At 36.4% G+C, this 15,047-nt stretch overlaps 4 protein-coding genes across 8 annotated transcripts; 2 read left to right on the top strand and 2 right to left on the bottom strand.

Annotated features, from left to right (window-relative positions):
• Positions 1–56: 56 nt before the first annotated feature.
• Positions 57–3,106, bottom strand: LOC140816549 (serine/threonine-protein kinase PBL27-like). Its single transcript, XM_073175886.1, has 5 exons — positions 2,873–3,106; positions 2,596–2,768; positions 1,969–2,158; positions 1,269–1,660; positions 57–533 (listed from the first exon to the last, which is right to left on the bottom strand). The coding sequence occupies exons 1-5, from the start codon at positions 3,042–3,044 to the stop codon at positions 312–314; spliced, it is 1,149 nt and encodes a 382-aa protein (XP_073031987.1). The 5' UTR covers positions 3,045–3,106; the 3' UTR covers positions 57–311.
• Positions 3,107–3,664: 558 nt separating this feature from the next.
• Positions 3,665–7,616, bottom strand: LOC140816939 (protein TONNEAU 1a-like). Of its 2 annotated transcripts, none has more exons than XM_073176449.1 (8): positions 7,359–7,616; positions 6,038–6,167; positions 5,597–5,685; positions 5,375–5,497; positions 4,841–4,962; positions 4,723–4,748; positions 4,485–4,638; positions 3,665–4,006 (listed from the first exon to the last, which is right to left on the bottom strand). In XM_073176449.1, the coding sequence occupies exons 1-8, from the start codon at positions 7,443–7,445 to the stop codon at positions 3,955–3,957; spliced, it is 783 nt and encodes a 260-aa protein (XP_073032550.1). In that variant the 5' UTR covers positions 7,446–7,616; the 3' UTR covers positions 3,665–3,954. The 2 variants fall into 2 exon arrangements, with proteins under 2 accessions (XP_073032550.1, XP_073032549.1); XM_073176448.1 differs by having other exon boundaries at positions 4,841–4,974; positions 7,359–7,612.
• A 2,465-nt stretch (positions 7,617–10,081) lies between these two features.
• Positions 10,082–13,034, top strand: LOC140817360 (nuclear transcription factor Y subunit B-8-like). 4 transcript variants are annotated; one of them, XM_073177013.1, is made up of 5 exons: positions 10,082–10,256; positions 10,457–10,697; positions 12,061–12,451; positions 12,533–12,613; positions 12,750–13,034. In XM_073177013.1, exons 2-3 carry the CDS (start codon positions 10,471–10,473, stop codon positions 12,239–12,241), a joined length of 408 nt encoding a protein of 135 aa, XP_073033114.1. In that variant the 5' UTR covers positions 10,082–10,256; positions 10,457–10,470; the 3' UTR covers positions 12,242–12,451; positions 12,533–12,613; positions 12,750–13,034. The 4 variants fall into 4 exon arrangements, with proteins under 4 accessions (XP_073033114.1, XP_073033115.1, XP_073033112.1 ...); XM_073177014.1 differs by having other exon boundaries at positions 12,747–13,034; XM_073177011.1 differs by having other exon boundaries at positions 12,061–12,613.
• Positions 13,035–13,361: 327 nt separating this feature from the next.
• On the top strand, positions 13,362–13,976 carry LOC140817361 (low temperature-induced protein lt101.2-like). The gene is made up of 2 exons (XM_073177015.1): positions 13,362–13,650; positions 13,786–13,976. Exons 1-2 carry the CDS (start codon positions 13,570–13,572, stop codon positions 13,867–13,869), a joined length of 165 nt encoding a protein of 54 aa, XP_073033116.1. The 5' UTR covers positions 13,362–13,569; the 3' UTR covers positions 13,870–13,976.
• Positions 13,977–15,047: the final 1,071 nt, after the last annotated feature.

Raw genomic sequence — 15,047 nt, 5'->3', positions numbered from 1 at the left:
GGTGACTTTTTATATATTTTATTCCGTTTATTGGGAAAATTTAATTGAAAAAACAGTTCCATCAAACTCTCCAGTTCATTCTTTCTACGCCATTTTTTGGACAGAACTATTATGGTATTTTTTTTAAAACGACTATTATGGAATTTGAAGATGCAAGTAGTAGGTTCATGCACCAGGTTTCATTGTTTTTATACCTAAACTCGATCTACAACATCATAGCATTATGCAGCAGCTCCGTGGCTTCAATCCGTGACTTACTGTATATAATAAAAGTTCCCTTCGCATTATTGAACTGACGTGGGTTTTGCTGGCTAGACTCTTGAACTGGCCGTTTCTGGTGACCAGTTCTCAGAAGCAATATAAGTTATGGCTGTAGCCACATCTGCCATGGAAGGTCGGACGTCGGGATCCATCTGAAGGCACGCAGCAGAAACAGCTAGAGCTTGATACAGACCCCTAACTGGGTACCGACCTTGCAGCTTGGGATCAGCCATCTGTGTGAATTTTGTTCCATCTTGAAATAAAGGACGAGCCTGCAAAAGAGCAAGAGCAGTTAAAACGGCTGAGTCATATTCTCTAGGCATAACATTATTCCACCTATATTATAGACTTGATCTATCATGAATTCTCATTATATATGAGTCACGAGCTTAATCTGAGGAAGGAGACAACTCTCCTATTCTCATTCCAGCCACCCCCCTTAATTGGGTGCTAACTCTTGCTAGTGAAATTTACTGGCTGTGCCTTTTCTTTTTATTGGTCCAAAAGCATTGTGCATAGACGAGGGAATCGATGTGGATCCCCCACCACTACAATAACCAAAAAAGGGAAGTGGACAAGTCTCACCACAAAGGGTACAAAAGATCAGTGCATTCTTACAAAAGGAAGACTAGTTGTATCCATTTTTTTATAGAGCACACGTGTGCTCGGGGAATTGTTTCCAAAAGACATTAAAACTTGTATGCGCGAATGCCCAATTAGCCTACGCCCTGGTCACCACATCTTACGGGAAAATATGAAAGAATATTACCAGCCAACAAGAAAAAATCTTCTAGATTTGGAATACAATACGATTGTAATCCCATTTGACAAGATCAGATTAAATCAACTTGCTAAGAGATCAAAGGGTCTAATTTCTTCTATATTCTGTAATCTAGCATAGGTTAAGTCTGATGAGGCAACATGCTTAAGCTAAGTCATAACTTTCCCCTGGCTACAATGCCAGCAAAGATGCTTCACAAGGAAAAAAAGGTCTGAGAATCACGCACCCACGCAACTAAACTGATCTCTTCAACGGCTCTTGAATTGTCAATAGCCCGTTTGCCAGTAATTATCTCCAGTAGGACAACTCCATAACTGTAAACATCTGCTTTGACCGTAAGTCTTCCTGTCATTGCATATTCTGGTGCACGATAGCCGTGTGTCCCCACAACTCTAGTAGATACGTATGTTTTGTCACAAACTGGACCAAATTTGGCCAATCCAAAATGAGAGAGCTTGGGATGATGCCCTTCACCGAGTAAAATATTTGAGCTCTTCACATTTCGGTGAATAACAGGTGGATTTGCCGTATCATGCATATACACCAAGCACTTTGCTACACCAGTGGCTATTTTCATCCTTGTGTTCCAGTCAAGCGGTGCTTTCTCAGGTTGAAGGTCTGTAATGTGCAAACATAGAGTGTTTTTATATGCTAGAAAAACAATGTTTGAAGCCATCTCAAGCATATAGTAAGGAGCGAGGATGGTAAAATAGAGGCACGAGAGATGTTTAGTCAAAAAATTAGCAAAAGCGTTTCCTAGTGAATGGTGTCATCAAGAATTGACAGCTAATATCTCAGAGCCCACTTACACAATAGCAACTTCAGAATCAAATGACACTGACAAGTTTGTTAGTAGTGAACGCTTTTTCAACCCTTTTATCTAATAACAATAATGATTAGATGCTGAAATGTCACGATCTATATACCATGTAGATGGTCATCCAAAGATCCAAATGGCATGTACTCCTGAACTAAAAGTCTCTGATCACCATCAGCACAATACCCTATGAGGTTCACCATGTTCGGGTGGTGAAGTGAACTCAGTATCATCACTTCGACAAGAAATTCCCGGTTTCCTTGCACACCGTTCCTATCAATTTGCTTTACAGCCACAATCTACATGAAAAGGTTCGTTCTGGTTTTAGCGATCAAACTCTATGATTAATTAGTAAAAGTTGCATTTCATGTGTGTGTAAGTGTGCATGAGAAAATTCAAAGGAGAATAAGAGGTGATTGATACAATCTGAAAACACTCAAAGGCACCACGTACACAAAGAACCACATGAACTATTCAATTGCTTTAAAAAAAACACATATGCGACTGTTCCATGATGTTAGAATGAGAAAGAATAATAATTTCCAACTCTCCTATATGGATAGAGATTAGAGAAAAAGGTTCCAAATTCTATATTTTACTGAAAGTTTATTATATTATACATGGAGAATGATAAAAGCAGGTCATCCCCAAACAGAATTTCAAAGCTGGAATAAGATGCGCTCAATGAAAAGGAAGCATTTCTATCCCAATTTCTTCCTTTTAAGTAACACAAAACCTGTTTAGTGCCCTTAAGTTGACCTTTGTACAACCTTCCAAATCCACCTTCACTCAAAATGAAATCTGGTCTAAAATTCTCAGTAGCAGCAGTCAATTCACGAAAAGTAAATGTGCGTGTAGCAGTATGAATCGATCCCTCATCTGTTGAAGCTTTCTTTGTCTCCAGCTCTTCTGCAAGCGACATCTAGACCGATCAGATGGAAAAATAATCGAAGGAAGATCAAGAAGTAGTGATAAATGGCCGTTGATCGCTTCCAGTTTATAAATAGATGGACCTTGAAGGCTTGAAAAGCCAAAGGGAACAAAATTGAAGGAAGTAGAGCTTGATTCCGATGCTTCGGAGCAGATGCTCGGGCTCCTCGAGTGTTGGTGGCAAAGTTCCCAGAGCTGCTGTTTCTTCAAAACTGCTGCCACGAGCCTCTCCCAGTTGTCGTACACCCGAGACATCTCCTCTCCTCCCTCTACGATTTTAAGAAAATTCTCTGTTATGCTTGTTTCGATAGTTCAACGTTTGAGTCGGGAACAAATTGAAATAATATTTATTCTTAATTAATTTTTAATTTTTATTTAAAATGATTTTGCAAATAGTGGTTCGAGGAAAGGCCCCATTTTGAATTAAAATAATTTATTTATTTCTTTATCGTGTTGCGAAATTAAAAATAAATGTTCATATTTAATTTTAAAAATATATACTCTGACCCATTTATTTTTTGAACATAACCATTATTTTTTACCTATGTTTTTCATTAAAATTTTAAAAGATGTTCTCTAATTATACTATGAAGATGATTCGATCATAATCTTCTTAAATTTAAAATAATTATTGACATACATTTTCTAAAAAGAAATTCGATAAAAAAAAAAATTCCTTTTCATTGAGGTTTCATTAATCTTACTTTTTCTGTAACATAAAGACAATTAAATTTTCTACTCTATCCTCGACAAAATCCCCAAGCAATTCTTCCTTCTTGAACAACTTGAGTAACTTGGTTTTTACGAAGGAGTATGTCACATTCTATCAGGAAGTCTATGCCATTTACAACCCAGGCGTATTTCAGATGCCCCGATTACCCAAAGCGCTACACATTTAACTTGAATAACAAGGACAATATATCATCTAAAATACAATCTTTACAAAAAGAAAAGCGTCCCTGGACTCAAACTCCATTGAAATACCAAAATGTTAGAAGGTCAACAGAGCCAAGAGATGGAGAAAATGTTAACGAGGGAGAAACTAAATGGAAACGATGGAGTACAAAAGGTCACTGATACACGAGATCGTTGCATCTTTTACATAGATGGAATCATCGATTTTGGGTCAATAAAAGTTCTCACAAACTAATTAAAAACGGATGGTTTACTTGTGGTCTACCCTGCTATCTTCCTCGAAAATTCCATCCCCCGCGTGCCTGCAACAAAATTCATTCTCGGGTGCTTGCTCAGTGAGAACATACATTACAAGTTCTTCTCTTGATACATAATATATTACGTCTATAGAGCATTTCATGTCAAATCACTTAATAATTTTCCACATTTTGGTTCAATGTACATTTTCCATATATTTCCAAACAATAGCATCTATAAGCTACAGATTCTCTCCAAAAGAATTTCAACAAGAACAGCCGCCATTTTTTCCTCAATGAATGATTTCACATCTCAGCCTATGATGAAGATCCACCCAAAATTTCACTAAGCTTCCAAATTCAAACCCATCTAATATTCCAGTAATCATTATGTAGCAAGGACAAAATTTATTTAGTTTCAGCATTTTACGACATCGTTAACAGCTTCCAATGGCTCCATCAAGATGGAAAAGTTTATTCGGCTGAATTGTTCCCATAAGTGATAAAAAAATCTGAAATATGATATCAGCGTTCAGAAACAAACCTCCAAGAAGTTAGATTTCGAGCTTTTCTATCCAACTGTAGATTTTCTAAAGCAGCTGAAGCACGAATCATATCTTCAGGAAGGTCATCATTATCATATCTCCAATTGTAATCATCTTTCCGATAGCTAGAAGTAGATGACCCTGCTCTTCGATCTGAAGCTTTGACAAAGTAAAACAATAAAAGAGAACAATGGAAATGGTGTTGCAGAACCAACTTCAAATAGTTTTACTGCTCACCAGATGCTTGTGAAGAAGGAAGAGGCCTGCAATGAGCAATCCATTAAACTGTAATTTATGTACTAAAATTGGAATCAAGTAAAAAAGCACAAGAAAAATAAGATTATTGAAAACAAACCTGCCTAATGGAGTTAAACCCCCTGCAACTGATGATGATGGCGGTCTCTTAATATTTCGAGCATCCAGGTTGCATAAGGCATCAGCATCTGGAGTGGTTAATCTCCTGTTGCTACCCCTACCCTGAGATAAATTCTGCATGAACATGAATCAGAACATGATGAAAAGCTAATGCTATTTAAGAAAAAGAAATTCAGCTTTGTGATATCAGAACAGATGAGAATAATTCAGCTCACATATTTAGCACCGTTATCTGCATAAAAAGTTCATGTTGTGTGCTACAGTCATGCTAGGATTAAATGACACGTGAAAATTCTACGATACAGGTTTTTATACTACCTATTATAATATGTGATGGAAACCAGAAAACAACAATTACTATTTACTATTTACATATTATAATGATTGCTTGGTAACACTTGTTTAGCATATTTACCAAGTGAAAGATAGCTGCATTAAAGGAATCATTAAAAAATCATACAAGTCAAAGGATCGGTTTCAAATTTCACAAGGAAAGTACACTTCATCATCAGACCTCAAACTTCAAGAATCCTTCAAGAACATCCAAGAGTAAAGGGCCACTGTCTCCGTTCCTGTTCAGATCATACCCATTTTTTATGCTGAATTCTTTTAGCTCCGATTTCCAGGAATCTTTTGGCTGAAAAAGAAAACGAATTTAACAGATGATGATTACATAGATGGAGAAAACATTCAAAAGAGTTAAATAACCAAATTAACAACAGATTATGGGAAATACCAAATTGCTCTCTGGTATGTAGACTTTCAGCGTGTGGTTTAACTGAGCCCACTCCAAATATTCACAGATCAATGCAGTTAGAAGTCTTCCTGTCAAAGTGTCAACATACAGATAAAGAATTTATTGTAACTAGCATCTTAGACAACCCCAAGTGCACACATTAAGTACTAATTACTAATGATCCTGATAATATTAGGTCGCTACAAAGATAGTTCCATAGAGTTTGCAGTCACTTAAATCTTTTCACTGCAACCTGCATAGTAACCTTACGTCTAATAAAAAAAAAGTAATTGTGTTTGGCATTTCAAAATTGTAGCAAGTCCGTTTCTATTCGGTGCATGAAGAAAAAGAGACGATATGGAGCCTGATGTCACATACATGCATGCAGATTAACACATGTATCGAGGATAGAACATAACGGGAAAGTTGGAAATAATTCACCTGAAGGAGAGTTATGGAGTTGCTTTGCACGACCATTGCAGCTACCCAATAGTGCAGGAGGCAGACCTTCTTTCTCTATCACCCCATCCTCTTCTTCAATCGCTTCAAACACACTGGCTCTCAGCTCAGCCTAATAACAAAGAATATATTAACAATATTTCCTGAAAACAGCTGCATTAGCAAATTTTCCCCTTATTTAGGCGTGGAAGTATTATGTTTTCAGTGTATATGCTAAGTTGGTAAATTTTGTGTTCACTAAAAATTTAACGAGTCTTTCCAGTAATGTAAACGATTAAAAATATGAGCTTTTACTAAATTGCAAGCAACTCATATAATTCTTTGAAAAACTTGGCTGCCGTGAACTTACTAGCATCATATGGCTTGAGTATTCTTAATTATTACCTGAATATATGCAGCAACAAATCTAACTATTGTTGGCTTCTCAAGTTCAGTCACCAAACACACTTACACACACATTAAGCTTGCCCATTCAGACACCAATTTACAAAAAAGACAAGAACATGCATTTCCACTTCAACAACCTTTGTTGTGATCCTATATCAGCCAGACAGTTAGTTACAGAACGAGTGAATGATTAATAAGCTCAAGACTATCCTACCTACAAGGCCAGTCTCTTGGATTTGGGTTTTCATCTCGGACTTATGCCTTATATTGGTGATTTTGTTATGAGTTGATAAAGTGGAAGGGAGCAGTCTGAGAAAGGACTACATCACTACAATTGTATTGATTATTTGGCTCATGTTCATATTAAATATTCAAGTACGTATACCTACTAGTCATAGGTAAGAGAAAACCGTCATAGGACAAGCTAAGAGTGCCGACTTCTCCAGGAGCAGACAATGTTTAAACTCACATCATACTAATAAGCTTGTGAGGCTTTCTCATCTACAATGCTAGTGTTTTGAGTTTAACCACTCCTCTCTCATCCCAGGCTTATGGTCAAACAACCTTAAGCATGCCATAAGAACTACCATTCCAAACCTTCGGTTAATTTCACAAATTTACAGGGTATGATAACAACCAATGCAATTCTGAAGAGAAATCAAGTAGCCGCGTGTTCTTAAAAATTTATAATAAAATCCTACTTCCACAAATTAAAATTTCCTTACCAGTTATTCCAAATTATCCGCATCCCATCCCCCCCCCCCCCCCCCCCCCCCCCAATTTATCTTCTCCGTTTTTAAAGCCCTCAACTTTTGTGTTCAAACAAAAACACACCCACATGCATGATAATGAGAAATAAAAAAAAACAGAATTCGTAACAGATGGCTGAAAAATGAACGGGAGGAGTGATGCTTACTCGGATCTTGGCAAGGACGCCTTTCTTCTCAAGAGTACGAGTGATCAGGGTTTTTAAATCCATCATTTCTCTCGTATAATCGTCCATTCTAACGAAATTCTCACGATTTTCTGGTCGTCCTCAGCTCAGAATATTGAAGGACAGGACCTGTGTTTCTCTGTCCTTCCCAATTCAGATAACAGATTTGAGGAGCTCGGAACTCGGAAGCTAGCAAGGGCGTACGGTGGGTGCGTAGTATAGTGGCAGTGTTGAAGCTCCTTTAACAATAAAACGCTATTAAATTATTAACTATATCACACGACTTTGCTTCGCGTTATCAAAAATCAACTAATTATTTTTCTGACGAAAATGGAATAGCCGCTCTCATTCGATTCAGTATCGGGTGAAGACGGAACAAAAATTCAACTAATTAATACGTGTGGATTAAATAATAAAACATTATACATTAGTAAATTAATCAATTACTCTTTCATGTTGTTTGCCAGACTATTTATTATTCTAATTTCTAATATTATGTTGTCTAAATTTATTAATATTATCCTTATTTTCATAATCGGATCGGTAATAAAATCAATCTATTTTAAAATAGACAATTCAATTGGAGAATCATATCAAAACAATGTTATATTATATTATTAAAATAATATTTTTAACCAAGTTCAAAATCCAAATAATTTTTTTTCAAGGATATGAGAAATAAACAAATTTTAAAAGTTATAAAATAATAAGGTAGAATTGGTTCATCTGTTTTTTAACCGGTTCATGACTGATCTGATCGATTTTTGACTAATTTGATAGTTAGAACATCTTATGAGTGAGGTCCAGACTGGACCCATGGTTGATTACGATAGGTCCAGTATAGTTTTGAAAATACCGAATGTATGTCCCAAATCTCGCTTTACTCTAGACCTCAATTAGTCAAAATCTTTTAGAACATTTTTTGTATGATTATTAATTACTTATAGCTTGTATCAAATCAAATTTAACGAATTGTAACAGTTCTAAATTTCTCATAATCAATACATCTAATAAATCTTTATTAGCAATATGTTACTCAAAATATCACAAAGATTTTGATGCATGCATAATGTCATTATCTATTTGAATTTATGGTGATTTTTGTGGATATGAAAAGCTTGAATGTTAAACTTCGTTTCACTTGACATTAGTTACTCAACAAACCATTTGATCATAAGTATTCCTTCCCCGACTCCATTTATTTTATCAGCTCCACTCCATTAAAATATATATGGCAACTAATCAAACTATATGAATCTGCATCAAGAAATTGCTAGCCTACAACGTTTATGCTCACCTCTAAAATGCTCAAATCGATTATCTGCACATTCTTGCTAGCCACAACCATAGCTAGCTCAGCAAGAATTCTTGATGAAGCAAGCACACAAGTTCCACTCCCAGACGAAGAACCGGATACTTCTGATCCTACTCCAAATAACCCTCATGTTGGCACCCACTTTTACTCAGCCAAGCGGGCAGTTTCCAGCCACTCTGCCACTGATCCTTCAGCACCCGTCGTAGCACCCGAGCCTGATATTTCCAACACTCAAACTCCGTCAACTAAGCAACATGTCACCGGTAACCACTCCTGCCACCACGACGACCACTGGAGGAGCTGCCACCTGTACAGCCTCCGGTTCCACTACTGCATATACCATCCTACTCTGTCCTTCTTCATGCATGACATCCTAGGTGCTCACACCCTTCAGGCCGAAAAATGACTGGGATTGTCGCCAATTTCAATGCTAACAACCTCCCATTCTCAAAGCCGAACAATCAGATCTTCCCCATCAATGGTGGTGTGCCGCTAAACACCATCAATGGGGTCATCAACAACAACTTCCCCTCCCTAATTGGTCTAAACGGATCCCCTACTAACACTCTCCTCCAAACTAATGGCAACAATAACATCATAAATGGTGGAAAGAACCAGGCCTTCCTCACAGCTGGGCAGTTGCCCATAGGCGTAACCCTCCAACAGCTAACGGATATGCGACCATTGAAACTCTTCCTCATGAGGATCAGCATACAACTGATGAGCTGGAAACAATTACACATTTCACTCTTTATCTTACTCCTATAGATGAAAATTTAGGGTCTGATTACAGCAAGTGTCACTAGTACAGACGCATGTTGTAAAATTGTCCCGAACCTGAAATCACGAATAAGACCGTTATCATTATTACTACTGTGTTTTAATTGATCGATAGGGCATCAAAGTAGTCGGGTTTTCTTCACTGTGCACAAAGAGCTAACCATTCATACAATCGTACCGTTCATGCATGGATGGCTTCAAAGTTTGTAATTTGAGTATATCATTGTTTTATCAAAACATATCAGCACACATAATATTTATTTTATGGCCCTCGTGTATAAAATGATATATAATTTAATTAGTTTAAATATATATATATATTTTGAAAAAAAATTATAAGAAAAAAATATATATGTGAACTCCATCAAAGTTACGAACTTATGTAATGAAGGGGTAAGACATATATTATATGATAGTAAATATAGTAATTATTGTAAATTTTAAATTGATGGATATTTCGTATAACGACACTTTGCAATGGCAAGTGATTTATAAAAAATCAGCTTTTTTTTAAAAAAAGTTGATATGAAATGTTAAATAATAATTTATGCGAAAATATGGTGGGCAAAAATTCTGGTATTTATAAAATGAAAAAAGTTAAAGAGTTTTTTCCAAATCAATATAAAAAAGTACTATTTATAATAATTGAGTAGTAATAAAGAAGTCACCTCCCTCATCTCTCCGTCGTCCGATCGTGCCCTCTCCCTATTTTCAGATTTCTCCAATCAACCAACCAATCCCCTTTCTTCTTCCCCAAGCGCGCCAAATACAAATCCAACACCCAGGTACTCCCCACCGCCACACTGTAATATGTATCTACTCGTGCTAATTTCTGATAATTATAATTGTATGAGGTGAAATCAATCACGCCCGTCTGAAAGTTTCATGCTTTATGATTTTTTATGGCGATGCTTCTTGTTAATCCGAGCGAAATTTTGGTGATTTTTTTGTTGTTTTTCGTTTTCGGATTTTTTTACTGTTCTAGGGTTTGGATTGGGAATGGCTGAGAGTCCTGGTGGATTTGCCGGTGGAAGTGGCAGCCACGATAGCGGCGGCGGGGATCACAGTCCGCAGTCTAGCGTGAAAGAGCAGGATCGCTTCCTCCCAATTGCAAATATTGGCCGTATCATGAAGAAAGCGTTGCCTGCGAATGGAAAGATAGCGAAGGATGCGAAGGACACGGTTCAAGAATGCGTCTCTGAGTTCATCAGCTTCGTCACAAGCGAGTACGTTCACTGCAAAATTTGCGTATCTTGTATTTTAACTGAACGTGGAATTTTTATGTTTCTATTGTAAAATAAATTTGTCTCAGCTCATTACTCTTTGTTTCTGTCTGTTAATTACCTGTATATTTGTCCTGATATATGTTAGGAGAATGCATCGAATTGTTGTAGCGCATGTTTCTTACTTTTTGTGCTATTATTTCCATCTTGGTTATTGAGAAAGAAGCTTTTGTATTATTTGGGAGGATGGGTATTGGTATATGTTCCTTGTTGTAATGTTTTGTGTTGTGTGGTATGATTCATTTTGTAATAGCTGAATCAGTTTTATCTTTGATTAGATAACAAGTATTTGATTCATGTGGAAAATGGAGCATTTTTTGTATGTATATATTGATTTGGAATAAACTTTAACTGTTGCATTGATTTTTTTCTGGAAGCCAGCATCTCATTATTGATCGTCATCCGCTCATGCTCTCTGACCTCAACCACTTCCCTTGCCTCTTCCCAATGCCTAACTATAGATGTCATTAGCATGTTGTTAACCTTACTGATTCAAATCCTTTCATTGATCAACTAGTGCCCGACATGCGAAAATACGGTGGGAACAAATTCTCATTTGTGTTCTATAGTTCTTTCCTCAGTTCCTGGATTAGAAATGGAAATTAGGCTTCCCCACCTCCAAGTAAAGTGCATGCATGCATGATGCATCTTCAATTTTCCCATATGGCCCTTGAATGAGTTAGTGAACCTTGATAAGCTGGGCCAAGAATACTGGTTCTAGAATGAATCAGTTAAAAGCTGAAAAGGGGAGTCCACTCGACTATTTAAGAAGACATGTGAGTAGATTGTCCTTCTCATCCATACTCACAGCCGCAATCATGTTCAAATCACCATTCAGTTGAGTAGCATACTTTTAAATGACTATTTTTTAAAAATGATTTTGTCTACAAACGTTTTCGGCTCTGTTTTTTATATTTACACTTGCTCAATAGAGTAGGTGGTGACACCTGACCTATAAAATAGCCTTCAGAGCAATCTCTCAGCAGGGAGAGCAATTCAAATGCATCTACACATTTTTTCATTTGGCTAAAAATACCTTAGCTCCGGAAAACATTATGTATCTTCAGGATATTTGATTGGTTACTTTTTGTTTAGATTAAATCTCGTCGATGTTTTCATTTGATGCTGTACCTTATTCGTGCCATCTCAAAAGTATAATTTATTTGCCTTTTGGGTGTTAACTAAAATGTTATGCATTGTGAATATGCATGCATGTTTCTTTATTGAATACAGTACACGGGGTGTGATATTAAATTCTTTAGTTTTATGAAGATGGGTTTTACTTTAACTCGTGTTTGTTGAATAGAGCTAGTGACAAATGCCAAAAAGAGAAAAGAAAGACGATAAACGGGGATGATTTGTTGTGGGCAATGGCAACATTAGGTTTCGAGGAATATATAGCCCCGCTGAAGGCGTATTTGGCTAGGTACAGAGAGGTACTATCTTATTTTCTGTGGTTATCTGGTAACCTTTCCCCCCCACCCTAATATGTGTTTTGGGAAGTTATTACCGTCCCATTCGGTCCATGGACAGGACACGTCAAACGTAAGAAGACAGTGGTAGCTTGTTTTATGTTTTTTTAAAATTTTCTTGGCTTTTTTCACCTGAATTTAAAGTTGATTAATGAGATCATCTAATTCGCTCAACCTTTTTGTCTCGGTACATTTGGTGAATGACTGCTATATTTTCAGTTAGAGGTATGCACATCAGCTTCTTCTTCAACTTTTCTCGACTTCATATAGTTGCTCTATAGTGATCATTTGTTTGACAATTGTCAGGGTGACGCTAAGGGATCTGCTAGGGTCGGAGATGGATCTTCTAGCAAAGAAATCGGAACTCAGCAGCCTTCTGAGTCACAGGTTAGCTTATATATATTCCTTTATGCTTTGTTAGCTTTGTCGATTTCAGCAACAGCGGATATATCATAATCAAATCTTTTTAGGTATGGCTTGGAAATGGAAACTTATTTCTTGTTACTGTGTTGATTTTTAGCAGTTTGTTCATCAAGCTCCTTTTCCACAAGGCTTCAGCTACTCTAGTTCCCAAATCAAATTCTGAGTGAGGCCTCAGCTACTCAAACGCCAACTTAAGTATTTGATTTATGTGGTGAAATTTCAACATTTACATCTCAAACAAAAGTCTACTACGCTTTCTTCGTCTGCAACTTGTGCTCTGTAAATTCTACACTTAAATGTGACCTTTTGCTCTTCGTTTGGATATCTTATATCGAGGGAGTGACTATGTAAAGGAAGGCTTTCTATATAAAAAAAAAAAACAAAACATACCGTAGATCCACTCATGCCTCAGTTCACGAACGAAGCATCGCTATCAATTATAATTCTGAAAAGTGCCCATTTCATTCTCTTTCATTATTTTTTTATGGTTAATATGCTGATATTATTAAAATTACAGCAATATATCGAAGTAAAGAAATGTGAGTTCTCTGTTTTGTACTATCAAATACAACTAAACTATTGCATTTCATCCAATTATTTTACCCATTTTAAGATTCACTAGCCACCATGTATTTTGTCAAATTACTATTAATAAAAAAACGTAGAAAGTTACTTTAAATCGATTATGTGCGACGTGTTAATATTTTGACGCCACGTAGTGTTGGTTCTTTGTCTGTTTAGAATTTAGAGATCCGATCCAAAAGGACACGTTATGTGCTACGTGTTAATATTTCAACGCTTTAAATGCTTAAGAGCCGACACCTGCTCGAATCCTTCGACATTGGTTCTATTTGAATTTTTCACCATCCACTATTTTCCAAGATCTGCTTTTCAACCAAAAGTTGGAAGTTGATTCAATTATGGGTTCCGAGACATTTCTTGAAGTGATTCTGGCAATTCTCTTACCACCTGTTGGAGTCTTCCTTAGATACGGATGCGGGGTAATCTTCTTCTTCTTCTTCTTCTCCAAGTATTTTCCACTAATGCTTGAATCATTCACTACATTGTTTGCACAATACTATTTTAATTTATGTATAGAATTTATAATCATCTGTAGTTTGTTACCTTGGAATCAGGTGGAATTTTGGATCGATTTATTGCTGACACTACTGGGTTACATACCGGGGATCATCTACGCAATTTACGTATTAGTTGGATAACTAATGTCGTTCTGGGGTGGGTGTGTGAGGTCAAGCATTTGATTTTAAAGCCATGTTTGTATTATGAACTTTCAAGGAATGGTTAATGATGTGAAATTAATTGCTTACTGAGTTTCCATTTTATATATGTTGGGTGATGAATTAATGTTCCTTCCTTCGCACCTAACAAAATCAATATAATTTGATAAATACTGAGTCATCTATGTATAATTTTACTTGATGCTAGCAAGCATCAACACTGTATTCAACAGAGATTCAATATTCTTATGTTGGGTGCTTGCATTATCACCAAAATGAACATGAATTTTATGCAAAGAGAGAGAAGCTCTCTTTTGGTTGTAAGGTGATATTGTTCCCAACTCACGAGTGATTTTCGTTGATTGGGCAACTAAATTGGAGAAGCAGCAGCGATGCATATTGCTACTTTGTAGCTCACACGCACGTTGTTGGTATTTGTACTTCTTTCCAAGATATAAATAGAAATTCGACTTCTATTACAGTTCGTGTAATAGAAGTCCAAAAACAATAATTTTGAAATCGGACTGTTATATATCAATGTAAAAATTTAATATTTCAAGCCAAGAGTTTTTAATATAAAACCAAATATCTTAATTAAGTATCAAAATTTTATTAAATTAAATAGAAATTTTTAACTTGACTAATTGCAACTGTCTGTTTTTTTTTTTTTAGCAAGACACTCACAGAGACCGCAGTTTTCCTATTGGCAATAACTAGGGTTGGTATTGCAAGCCAATTTATCTGGATGACGGTATCTGGCCGAACATAAACTTCTTGGTCGGGATGTAGTTGAGCTGAATCTTGCATGGATGAGAAAACGTTGCCAGTGAAATTGTTTGGTCTAACACATACGATATTTAAGTTATAAAGCTAAAATAATGCAATTATACTTATATACTAGTGTTTGTTCCCTGATATTCCAAGAAATATACAAAGAAAACCAAGTGCTTCAGAGAGGTACATATTAAGGTCTGAAATAGCCAGAGAGACCAAAATCAGGTTTTGAATGGCCACATCAACGCAATTCTAAGATTGAAATTTTTTTTGGTGTAAATGTCGTATGTATCAACATTAGTAGACCAGAGTGATTGAAGTTCAGCAATAAGAGGTTGGAGGAAAACATCAAGTGTATCTTTTCGGTTACTCGGGTCAGGTGCAAT

This window comes from Primulina eburnea, chromosome 16 (assembly GCF_022965805.1).
Source record: "Primulina eburnea isolate SZY01 chromosome 16, ASM2296580v1, whole genome shotgun sequence".
NCBI lineage: Eukaryota > Viridiplantae > Streptophyta > Magnoliopsida > Lamiales > Gesneriaceae > Primulina > Primulina eburnea.
The sequence above is the reverse complement of the archived record's forward strand: the minus strand, read 5'-3'. Positions and strand labels throughout refer to the sequence as shown.